The 12,055-nt window shown below is 40.3% G+C and overlaps 1 protein-coding gene across 2 annotated transcripts; it reads right to left on the bottom strand.

Moving 5' to 3' along the window:
• Positions 1 to 3,011: 3,011 nt before the first annotated feature.
• RFESD (Rieske Fe-S domain containing) lies at positions 3,012 to 11,596 on the bottom strand. Of its 2 annotated transcripts, none has more exons than XM_078677341.1 (4): positions 11,557 to 11,596; positions 6,968 to 7,156; positions 6,830 to 6,864; positions 3,012 to 4,212 (listed from the first exon to the last, which is right to left on the bottom strand). In XM_078677341.1, exons 2-4 carry the CDS (start codon positions 7,143 to 7,145, stop codon positions 3,940 to 3,942), a joined length of 486 nt encoding a protein of 161 aa, XP_078533467.1. In that variant the 5' UTR covers positions 7,146 to 7,156; positions 11,557 to 11,596; the 3' UTR covers positions 3,012 to 3,939. The 2 variants fall into 2 exon arrangements, with proteins under 2 accessions (XP_078533467.1, XP_078533468.1); XM_078677342.1 differs by lacking the exon at positions 11,557 to 11,596 and adding an exon at positions 11,515 to 11,547.
• Between the last annotated feature and the right edge of the window lie 459 nt (positions 11,597 to 12,055).

The raw sequence follows: 12,055 nt of genomic DNA, 5'->3' as shown, positions 1-12,055 counted from the left end.
ATGTGACATCATCAGCAGTGGATTGCGGGTGCGCGATATATAGTTAGTGCAACTAACTATATATGGAATTTCAATGGTTTTGTGTGAGTAAAATAAGGTTTTTTAAATGCTAATTCCTAACTATATATGGTCTATAACCTATGGTTTTTTCAGTGAATATATATATATATATATTCACGATTCCACTCCACTTTTGTTAGGAAGCACTCGCGAGCGGGTGCGGATATGCGTGGGGGCGCTTGAATAACCTTTATTTCAAGCGGTCAACAACAAACAGACACGTTTCAGCCGTCAGCCTTCCTCGGTGTTTACATCACACAGGAAAGCGACATGTTTAAATTCATTAGTCAAAGTGGCTCACAATAGAAAAGGGACTAGCGCTGTAGTGCAAACACGGGCACCATTTTGAAACATATCCATTTGTCAACATATTTACTTTGTTTGCCCGTTTCTCAATTCATTATATGTACTTTGTAGTACATTTTACTGCATTGATTTTTTAACACATCATATCAATTACATTCCTTAATAGAATCTCATTATTTAGGAATAAAATCAGTATACGATGTACTTCATTTATCTTGCTGTGGATCGGCAATGGTCCCTTCAATCATTAACATCCTGTGACACCACTATTCAAAACCTTATTCAATGAGTTACAGCCAGACATTCATCTTAACCATTGTTATACAGTTATACAGTTATTCCAGCTTTTGCTTACTGGGCATATGTGACTACATCATACTAAAAAGCTGCCAACAGGTTTTATGCACAAATCATAAGAGCAATTCATATCCCCAAATGTGAGGCCAGTTCCTCCCCGCAATTCAATCCCTTCGGAAATTTAGTTTGCAGATCTATTATATACCGCGATTCTAGTCTGCGTACTTTGCGGATATGAATTGCTCTTATGATTTGTGCATAAAACCTCTTGGCAGCTTTTTAGTATGATGTAGTCAAATATGGCCCATAAGGAAATGCAGGAATAACTGTATAATAGTTTAACAATGGTTAAGATGAATGTCTGGCTGTAACTCATTGAATAGCGTTATGAATAGTGGTGTCACAGGATGTAATGATCGAAGGGACCATTGCCGATCCACAGCAAGATAAATGAAGGTACATATTTAAAGGTACATGGTTCAATTTCACTCTGTAATAGTAGACATAGTAAATATACTATTGCATTCGATTTCGCCGCAAATTCCGAATTGTTTGTTTAAAGATTCATTTGGAATACAACAGTTTTATAGATTAATGTTAATGAATGAAACAGTATTTTTAAATTCATACATTTAACCCTAGTGGGTTTTGTTCTTTGCTAATAAAGTTATTTAAACAAAAAAGACCCATAAATTATTCTATTCAATCATAGGTCATGCCCTAGTGGGCTAATCTTAGTTCATTCAGTTCAAAATCAAGGATTAATCTATAAAACTGTTGTATTCCAAATGAGTGAAATTGAACCATGTTCCTTTAAATATGTGAAAGTGACTTGTGCAACTTACCCGTGAACAAGCAGTGAGGTTAACTGCGAAACGCGTTGGGGCACCGTTGCTGCAAAATAAAGACCGTTGATAATGAGGCCACGACACCAGTGAGTTTTATTTTCCCACGTACTGGACTTTGTTGAGATATATATATATATATATACACACACACATGTGTGTAATATAAAATGTCTAAATGAGCAATGCAAATTATATGTAGTATAATTGAGCAGCATTAGCCCATTCATCGTCACCACTGCCTAAAAGCTAATGAACTGCCCTGTTATTATCTGCATGGTTTCTCAACAAAATGCTCTAAATACTGTAAGAAATTGGATTAGTATTTGGATGGAAGATAACCCACCTCATGGAACAATGACAACCCTTGCCAGGGTGAAGCCTCAAAGTCACTAAATTAGCATTAACTCAACCCTCTGGTAGCTTTGGCACAGACTAGCGAGGTTTAACTTAGGGTAATGAGCAAAGGATTAATGCAGCATCAAAACAGTAATAAGGTCAAGATGCAAAACAATAAAATACCATTCCAAATTAGACAATAAGAGTAAAATGTAATAAACAAAATTTAAAAAATCCAATAAGGTGAACAGATATCAATTTTTAGTGTAACTAGATATAGCGGCAAAAACACAAAACACCAATGTTACTCATTGGTGACTGTAAAACAGGCTCTAGGAGCACATTGAGGGTGTCTGAGTTGGAGCAGGCCTGATACACCAACTATATTCGTACTGGTCAAAGATTTCACCTTCTGACTTTTTAAGTTTCATGCGCCCACAGTTGTAAACTTATACAGCCTCCCCGAGAACCTCATAGGACAACAGCAGAGTCCAGTCCAGATCCAGTTGCCACTCATCAGCTGAGCACTTCCAGGAAAACCCCTCACTCAGCTTATTGTCTCCCTGTAGGTACACAGGAGATAAGCCAATTCAACCTTAGAGTCCACTTCTTTGTCCTGGGTACAAGAGTGAGCAGGTTATTTCCTTTAGGGATACTCTCTGATCACAGACAGCAGGTCTAGTCCTCTTCTGATCTTCCGCAGGTCCAGAAAGTCTTCTGAAGTGGGTGCCACATTTACATCTGGAACCAGTAATGAGGTGTGGGTAACTCTTGGGCACCCCGTTAAAATGGGGAAAATGTTGCCAGGGCAAATCCTGCCACTTTTTCTGTAGTTCCTGAATGCTTTACTGCAAACAAGCCCATGTGTCAGAGCATGTTTAAGGTGACAAAAATCATAAGCCACACTAAACGTGTGCTCTGAGGGTTGGGGGTGTTCGAGTACTATGGTAATCCTACATTCCTCCCATATCTAACACTAAACTTTAGTTTAAGGCAGGCACTGTAGCCACAGCAAAAACAGAGATTGAAATCTGGTAGAACAAAAGCAAGGTCCTTAAGCAACTAAAAAGGGGTCCACAAGAACTGTCTTGGCATCCTGTTCTCTCCAAATCAAGTATGCCCCAAGTGGCTCCACAGACCCTCAAACAAGGTTTGACAACCATAGTGTTAAAAAAGATCTTCACAGCTCCCGCCCCCCCCCCCGCCTATTCTTTTGAATTCAGAGGAGTCATCTCTACTCATTCAGGTCAGCCGATTGTGTGGGAGCCATTTCACATCTATTCCAGGCTGAGCAAAGGCCGAGAGTTGGCAAAGGCCTATGCTAATTAGCTTTCTGACGGTTCGGGCAGGGAAAGGGTAATTTTTAAAGTTGCTTTTCCCTAATATGTATGGAAAATCCGACTTTACCATTTAATTTAATTTTTGATAAATATTAAAAAGTTGTTTAATTATTTTTCTAGCTGGTCTGACTTCCTGAGACATAGTATTAGTATTTAATATTGCTTCTCAGAGTTTCTCTATGGACCAGCCAGCCTTATTACAGTGAAAATATCTTCTGAGGGCTAGTTACTATGATGACAGGCTAACTTTAAATTTCTACATTTCGTACTTTCAAATACTGTGCACCCTACCTTATAGGCTACAAGGCCTACATTGGAGTGGCTTATTAATATTTTTAAAAAAATGTTTTTACCATTCAAACGTTGTTTAGTTTGATAGGTTTCAGAGGATGTTTTCTACTGTTGCAGTCAGGCTACAGGGGTAGGCTTGAAACCATGGTTGCACTGCCACTATAATGGGAACCAAGTGAGGGACTTCTAGGCAAGTTAAATATACTAAGTAAGAGTATGCCAATTCAAACAGGTTAAAAGGGTGAAGCACAGGGACTTTACTACTGGTTAGCAGAGGTCATGTATACAGAGTTTAGAGCTAGCAAATGAAATAATGCCCAGCAAAGACGGAAAATGTGGGCTGACCATGAAGAAAAGTCAGATTTCCTACAAATACCATTAGAATATGTGCTGAGGTAGAATCTAGTAATGTTAAAATTCCAATCAATCCCAACATGAGATGGTTGAGGGTCATCTCTCAACTATTTCTTATTAATTAAATTCATTGTCTTTTTGTACTTCTCAGATGAATAGTAATCAGACTCGCAGCTGATACCCATATCCGATAAAGTTACATACACAATTCCATGTATTACAGATACATTATGAATTCTTTGTTTCACTCCTTTAGAGCACCATTTTGGCATTGCTGAGGGGGTTTTAGGATCTATTGACTGGTAAAATCCTTCCCCTGTTGCCAAGGCAATTTTATATTTGTGCCAAGGGCACACAATGCACGGCAGGCCACTGATATCCTAGAACGACACAAATGATAAAAATGTAAAGCAGTTTACAGCCTGAAGATGATCACAATTTTCCTCCGACACATTACATATTAGTTTGCTTTTTAGCTTATCCTCATGTTCTTAATAATGCACTGGCAGGATTATAAAAAGCAAACACAAACCCATCACAATCTTGCAGTAATAATAACCATTCAATCATATCAATAGGGCAGCTCACTATCAATCTTTCTATTCTCAATGTTTTTGTAGCTGGGACAGCAGTGTTGGAGCTGAAGAAGGTGTTGGAGGGAGAGCTGTGGGGGGTGAGTAATGTGTAAATGTATGTGGGGGTGAGTAATGTGTAAATGTAAGGTATCTAGGGCTGAAAGGTTCTGTGTGGAGGAGGAAGAGACTTCCGAAGGCTAAGTATGTGTTTTGTGGATTGTGTGAGCAGACAGAGCACAGCATGTGGAAGATGTTTTGAATTGTGGAAGGAAGAGCACATCTAGTGCTAATCTGGTACAGAATGTGCACAGCTAGACTGCTTACTGGCATCAGAAAAAGAAACCTTATCTCGCCTGCAGTCTGGGCCCAACATTGGTTAAATATGAAAAAGAATTATTTGTAAAGCTCCGACTATAGTTCACATGGGTATGTACTACCCCTTCGTTGCTTTGCGGCTCTCAAATGCAATAGATATGTCCCACACCGAGCTTCAAGGCCCACTAATTTGAATTGGCTACAGTAACAATAGCATTTTCAATTGCTGCTGCAATTTCTGGAAATCTTTCTTTTAACATCTTCATATTGAATACTGCTTGACGTGGTTCAGGAAACACCTGGAGACCTAGCTATTGATGCAGCCATAATTGCCTTCATTGGATTTTTGTGGGGGCCTGACTACTTCTTTTAGCGGCAAAGAATTACAGTGGGGTACTCTTGATAAATATCCTTGATATAACATAACAAAGGACTGAGAATAGGCAGGAGAAATAAAAAGATAGGTGTGAGTGTTGGTCTGCAGATGTACTTATCATGAAGGAAAATGCGTCATAAGGAACAGATGTTTTAATTGTGAGAGCTATCTGGGAAGCCGAATTGTAGAAAAGGTATCCATGTTTACGGGAACTGAGGTATGCTCACAGAAAGGACATCTGCTAATAACTGCCCTTGAGTTTGTAACAAGGGTTGGAAAGTGAAATAAGATGAAGATAAAGAGTATGGAAAAGATACTTTTAAATGCTGCAGTTGGCAAATTGCAAACCATGACGGGAAGTCAGAACAAGCGCAAGGTAACAAGCTGCCGTGTAAGGAAATGTGACGGTCTGATTGGTTTGGTTGTAATCTTCTGCTTGCTTTTAACCTGCAGTTCCCAAGTTTGGGTCCAAGCTAGGCCAAATCATCCTTACATGTTTCCAAGATCAATACATTCAAAGTCATTGCACAGGATAACAGTAAGAGAACATAGATGGCTAAACTATAGTTGAATATTATAGAAAACATGTGTTGGTGTATATATATATATATATATATATTCAATGAGTTAAACTTTAATCATTTTAAATCAAGCAGACTTATCCGGCAACCACCTTCAAATTTCAATGAAGGCAGTAAATTGAACATCTTCCCTATTACTAGTTCCTACAGCTCTTAAGCACTTCTCAATGTTACTATTGATTCTTTTTGTTATTAGGTAATATTGTGCTTTGTTGTTGCATAATGTACTGTATAATATAAAAAAAAGTATTCTACATAGTGAAAGGAGTGTATTTTGTTTACCATAACCCTTGAATCTCTTTTCCTGACACTGTGGTCTACAGTCACAGAAAATGAAAAATAGATTACCGCAATAGGACTCCCCATGGTTAATGTTTTAATTAACAAACCTTTCTCTTTCTTGCTTTTGTAATGTTTAAAATGCATTCATAGCCAGCTAAGAAGCGAAGGCGCAGGCACAGAATGATAATAAAGGGAAACTAACACATGTGAAACTAACACATGACCCTACCCTCTAGAAAGTAAATTGATAGTGCAAGCGAATGATCAACTGGAGCAATAGTGGTTCTAAAAACCTCTTTCGTCTTTAGTTTGAAAAAAGCTAATAAACAGCGTGCTGTTGTGTTACCTACAAAGCAAGCAAATGTGGTTAATAATCAGTGCAGTAGGACATCACACTGAGAACTGTGAATTGCAGGGAGGAGCAGAAGAAAAAGCTATGATAGTTAAATGCTGATTGGCTTTGTGGAAAACACATCAGTTAAAGTCTTCAATGCACTTGACTAGACACAACATATCATGAATAATTTTGTGGGAGTCACATCTTGTTTTTTTTTAAACCTAACACATCGCTGGGTGGTTCCTCTTCAATCAGTGATTTCTATTTGGGATCAACAATATTTACTACTTTACTTTAAAGAGAAGTTTCTTGGCAAACTCATGGACATTTTTGCACAGACCACCTAACATCCCTCTTGGCATACAGATTACTCAGCAGTGACTTTGGTGCCATAGGGCACTTGTGTTTTAGTTAGTGATCTTGGTGTATGCCAAAAGGAATGTGTAACACTTGTTTTAGTTGCACGGAACACCACTTAGAAAATATTGCGATTTAAAAAAAAAAACAATGAATGTATTTCACAAAATTTACCTCAATGTCTCCAAGATTCAGAGGCCCTCCTGCATCTGAAACATATTTTAAAAGGGAAGAGAAGACAGTGTGAAAAACAAGCACACTTATTGAGAGCATTACTTATACATTATATTAAGCAAGCGGCAAAAGTCTTACGATAACAACGAAGATCCATTGCATAAAATATTCCTTTGTGGTGGAAAACTACAATTTCTCTGTCTTTAATAACAGCTGTCACTCTTTTAGACTTTTTGATTTCTTCAGCTGTTCCTACTCCGATCGCAGATGGTTCCTCCTTCTTCTGTGCTACCTTATCAGGGCTAGTTGGGTTCATGCTGTTTCAAACTGAAAAGTATGCAAAGCAATAAAAACACATTTAATTAAAACAGTATTTTCATAGAAACAACCAATAAACAGGATCCACTTGATACCTCACAGAAAGGAAGTCAGAATGTAGAGGCTCACACTACGTGTCTCGTCTGTAGGCTTTCATTTCTAATAGCAACAGTGTAACATCCATGTAAATTTCAGTGTTCTATAAATCAACTATTGTTTATTTGTCGATTTTCTAAATGCTCCAGCCTAGTTTTTCAGATTATGCAACTATTATGCTGCAAATAGTGTGCAGCAGTAGTAAACCTGAGTTCAGTGGGCAGTTGGATCACACCTTCCTTACAGATATCTTTTTAAACAAAATACATCAATTTCTACAGCAATGGTAATTCTGCAGATAAAACTCCATGGCTGCCGCCTACTAACGCTATATGCTTCTGTGAAAAAAAGGAGAGGTCTCAGTCTTAGCTGTACACACCCAAGAACTACTTCCTAAACCTCTGCACCATACATAAAGCCCAAGTATCTGATGACATCTTGAGCTCAGTTACGTTATTTGAGGGGTCCTATGCTGCTGCCACTTCTATTGAAGCGTCGTCCAGTCTTCAGCTGGAGTAAAGGGATTGAATCTTCTCTCCTGCCATCTCCCTCTTCTAAAGTCTTAGCTTCCTTGACAGTCTTAGATCTTTTCACAGCTGAGGAAGGGCCCCGCACACCCAACCCCCCTCAAATCTCTTGAGGAGTACCCCTTCTGAGGAAGCACAGGGCCTTGCCCAGCACTGTGAATAGGAGCACACATTGTTCCCGCATCAGCAAAGAGAAACCCCAAAGCTTCTGACCCGGCCTCCAAATTAGCTTATTTCCTTCATTATTTGTCTATTCTCTAATAAGAGAGCATCATTCACACTGCCTAAATGGTACATGGTTCATTGTGCCCAATGAGTGAGAATCCCTGGATTAATATGCTCCCCAGTCTCCTTCATGCCCTCTGTCAGTTGCATATTTTTTGTCAGGGCTGCCAGGCGTTCAGTAGTTTGTCCTGGCATGCATGCCAGAACCTGCAGAACTCGTTTTGGGGCCCACAACAGTCACAATTTTAGTGTCTAGCCAAGGTATGACAGTGACTTTGCCATCAATCGAAGGGCATGGGCATTCCATCCTCATGAGGCTCCTGACTGCTCTAATTATTGGACAATGCAAACTGGCACTGACCCAGTACGCCACCTTGGGTGTTGTCGCCAAGTCACCTGTTTCGGAACGTCATATACCGTTGGATAGAGCATGCAAAAATCAAAATTACAAATATAGTGAAGCAGTTAAAAGGCTTAGGGAGCTGGCCTCATCTTTATGCCGAGAAATACCAATTGCTCATTCCTTTGGTCCTGTGGTGTGACTCTATAGATGCATAAGCATGCAAGATTGGTCTCCACAAACCAGAGTGTGTCCCCTGACCACTTTTAACAGAGGCTTTGGAGGTGATGGGGAGTGTGAGATGGAAAATCACTTGGTCTTGCCTGTTCCTCCGAGAAATACAGGACGTTGCTTATCCAGTCTATCAACTCATTGCAGAACTTGACAAAAGATTTTGACTTCTATTCAGGCTCCTGGGCCTGTTGGGGAGTCGTCTACACTCTCATAATGCATAGGAAAAGAGATGCCATTGGACCCTGTGTACAGGAAAATCCGCAATATCTTCATGGTAGCCTCCCTCGAATGCACAATTTGCACACAGTATTTTTTAGGAGGGCAAACACAATGGCCAGCAGCTCATGTATTCAGGTTCCTATCACTAAGCTCCTACCAGCTGCCCAATATCCTGCTTAAATTTCAGGGTGCCAAAAACAATACTTGTAAACCCAAGACCACCTTGAGGACACCACAAGGTTTAAATTTGAGTGGCACTTACATATTTACAGAAAGGAAACCAATTTCCGGCAATGTGCGGCCTCTTCCAAAATTAGGGCCATTACAGATGAGATTCCGAATTAAAGGTGTTGCAAGTCAACCCCCCAAAGCATTGAAGCTGTGATCTGATGAGTCAGAAACAGCAGCAGTGAGTGTCGGAATGGCTCTTCCAGAGTGACAGTGGCCGTCTGTGGGGTTCCCCCCCACAGACTATCAGTGCCAGTTGGTCTGTGAGTGAAAGCCGCCAAACGAAAGGAGAGAAGCAGGTAGACCGGAGGCGATTGGGGAACAAGCGACAGAGAGTCGCTTTGTGTTCCCATGGAAGGCTCACCCTTACAAACACCCTCTTTGCTTGGAGAGGAGCTGCTACATGGAACGGGATGGCTGAAGTTGCTGGGGTGCTGAAGTATGGGAGGCTTGAAGCTGCGATGTGGATAGAAGCTATCCTGGCCCTCTTTGGAGCGTGCAACAAGGACAGGGTACGGAGAACTGAGAATAGCTTGCCCGCCTTGGCAGCGGTCCAAGGACCACATCACTTCCTGACAATACTATACATAGCTATTCCCAAATTTGTGCCCACTGCTGTGGTTGCAGGGACTAGTCATACAATCCAAGGGGCTTGCAGCAATTAACAGGAGCGCAAAAGAGCAGAGGTTCCTTCTCAAAGCACAAGAATACTCCACCTGGTGCATCGTGTTACAGATTTCTGAGCTTCACTGGAATACAGTTCACAACATTGATAAAGTAATAAATATTCTTCACTTAGGCAACAGTGAACTTTATGACAATACCAGTTGTGACATTTTGAGGTGAAAAGATCAAAATATACTGACGGCCTACAGAACCCACTACACAGGACTGCGTCTCCTTTAAGTATGGAGTTTATCAACTGAACCCGCAATGGCAACATGGGAAACCAAAAGCTGCAAAAAAAAGACAGGACACTCACCACACCACCCACAGTCGCAATGCCCCACTGGTTACAAGAGTCCACCATTTTCTACCACTTTTAATCTTTTTACTGACACTCATGACAAAGAGAGACATAACACACTAGATAAACTTGATAACATTCTGGCAGAAGGCATTCACACAAAAGTGGTGATGGAGAACGAAATCGACTCAGTAGCAGTTGAACTGAATGTTATAAAAGATGATCAAAGAAAATCTGTGAAAAATCCAATGAGATGGAAGATGTGGAAGACTACAAATATAACAAGCATTTGTAATGCAATAGGTCTCGCATTTGCTAAAGTTAGAGCGGTTTGTGTTAAAAATGACAATGTTTTTGACTTTTGTTTTTTTATTTGCAGTAGTTATTATATTTGCATTGCCCTGTTATCACTGGTGTAAAAAAGCAGAAGTATAAAACATTGACATTTTCAACGCCAAGAGCTCCAACTTTAACAAATGCAGCGAGACCTATTGTATTGCAGATTCTTGTTTTATTACATTTGTCACTGGCCTATTTGGGTTCAAAATCATAAACAGAACGGCTAACAACAAGCAACCCAAAAATATAAGATGGAACAACGGAATATCTCCGGTGAATTTTTAGTTACAAACCCAATAAATCAATACTTAGTTAGGAAATTATGGGAAGACAGTTAGGGACCCATGATATCCTTTAATTAGTTGATGGGCTGACTATTAACGAGCAAGGCAACAAGTGGGGTGCCTGAAGCACAAATATACGAAACAAGTTTCCTAATTAATGTCTGAGACCTCTTCGCCCGGCTGACTCATGGTGCACACAAACAGAGGAAGAGGCAGTGGTAAAAGTAGAAATAGAAGATGGACACCGTGGGTGAAACGTGTCTGGAGTCAAAGCATTCTAATGTTAAACAAACTGTGCAATTATATTTTTTTCATTTCCGTAAATCCTCGGTTTACAGTGCAGCACCCAGGTATAAAGTTGCGTATTGGGTCCTCTAATGACGCTAATCTGCGAAACCGCCACAATGTACAAGCAAGCAATATGTGCAGGAAAGAAATAAAGTATACTTTATACTGTTTCATATATGATTGCCCATGATGTATGCACGAATTAGCAGCCTCCTACATTATTAATTTATTATTATTAAAAACCGGCACTAAGTGATCGAAAAAGAACGAATGATTGGGAGGAAAAGCATAGATGTGTACAGTCTGCAGGAGCTCCACCGGCTGATTGCCTTCAGGATGTTTGTGCCTGGCCAGGCTCTATGCGCAGCCTCTCCACTGTCTGAGCAGCCCCTGCCTCGTTTACCCCGGGTGGCTTTTACGAAACAATGCTGCTGGTAATCTTGGCCTGAATTACTGGCACTTTATAACTTTGAAGGTCGGATGCAGATGCACACAGCAACTAATTACCGCGCACAGTTCAAATGTTATCGGTCTCATATTCGTTAAAGTTAGAGCGCCTAATGTCTCCGATCAGGGAGACCTGGGGGTGAAGGACAGCAGAATAAAAACAGTTCACCTACTCCAGAGAAGAACACGGACGGCGTAAGGAAATGGTACTTTACCAGTGTCCTGTAGCCCTCAAAGGAAGTGACGCTTTGGCAATTGAGCCAGTTAGGAGGCACCAGAGAAGAGGCAGACCGGGGGATCAACCAATGGTCAGCAGGAGGCGGGAATAAAGTAATTTTATTCAATGCAAATGAGCTTGCAGAGAGCGCATGCGCTCTGTGGCTCTATCATGAAAGAAGTCTAGGCACTGATAATGCATTCAAAGACCTCTCAAAATGTTATCTCAACTGAACGAACACACGCATAGGGTGACCAGATCTTGAGAACCAAAAACTGGGACATTTGGGAAAATTAGAAGGACTAAAGAATTTCATACACGAATGATGCAGAATGACAGCTGTCATCAACATAGGATCACAGAAGATGCATAAAGAAAGTAAATAAAATGTAATTTCTCCAACCGAAATCGTACCTACTAATTAAATTCATTACTTATAACAGCTGCTAACTTACAACATTTTAGAAGACCCACAAAAGTGCCTCTCACTGTTTTCA

This window comes from Lissotriton helveticus, chromosome 2_1 (genome assembly GCF_964261635.1).
Source record: "Lissotriton helveticus chromosome 2_1, aLisHel1.1, whole genome shotgun sequence".
Classification (NCBI taxonomy): domain Eukaryota; kingdom Metazoa; phylum Chordata; class Amphibia; order Caudata; family Salamandridae; genus Lissotriton; species Lissotriton helveticus.
This window is presented reverse-complemented; position numbering and strand designations above follow the sequence as displayed.

Coding starts and splice junctions, on each gene's coding strand:
- RFESD (XM_078677341.1), bottom strand. CDS start 7,145: ATGAACCCAACTAGCCCTGATAAGGTAGCACAGAAGAAGGAGGAACCA. Junction 6,865..6,967: donor AATGGATCTTCGTTGTTATC/GTAAGACTTTTG, acceptor AATATGTTTCAG/ATGCAGGAGGGCCTCTGAAT. Junction 4,213..6,829: donor TGAATCTTGGAGACATTGAG/GTAAATTTTGTG, acceptor GTGTCGTTCTAG/GATATCAGTGGCCTGCCGTG.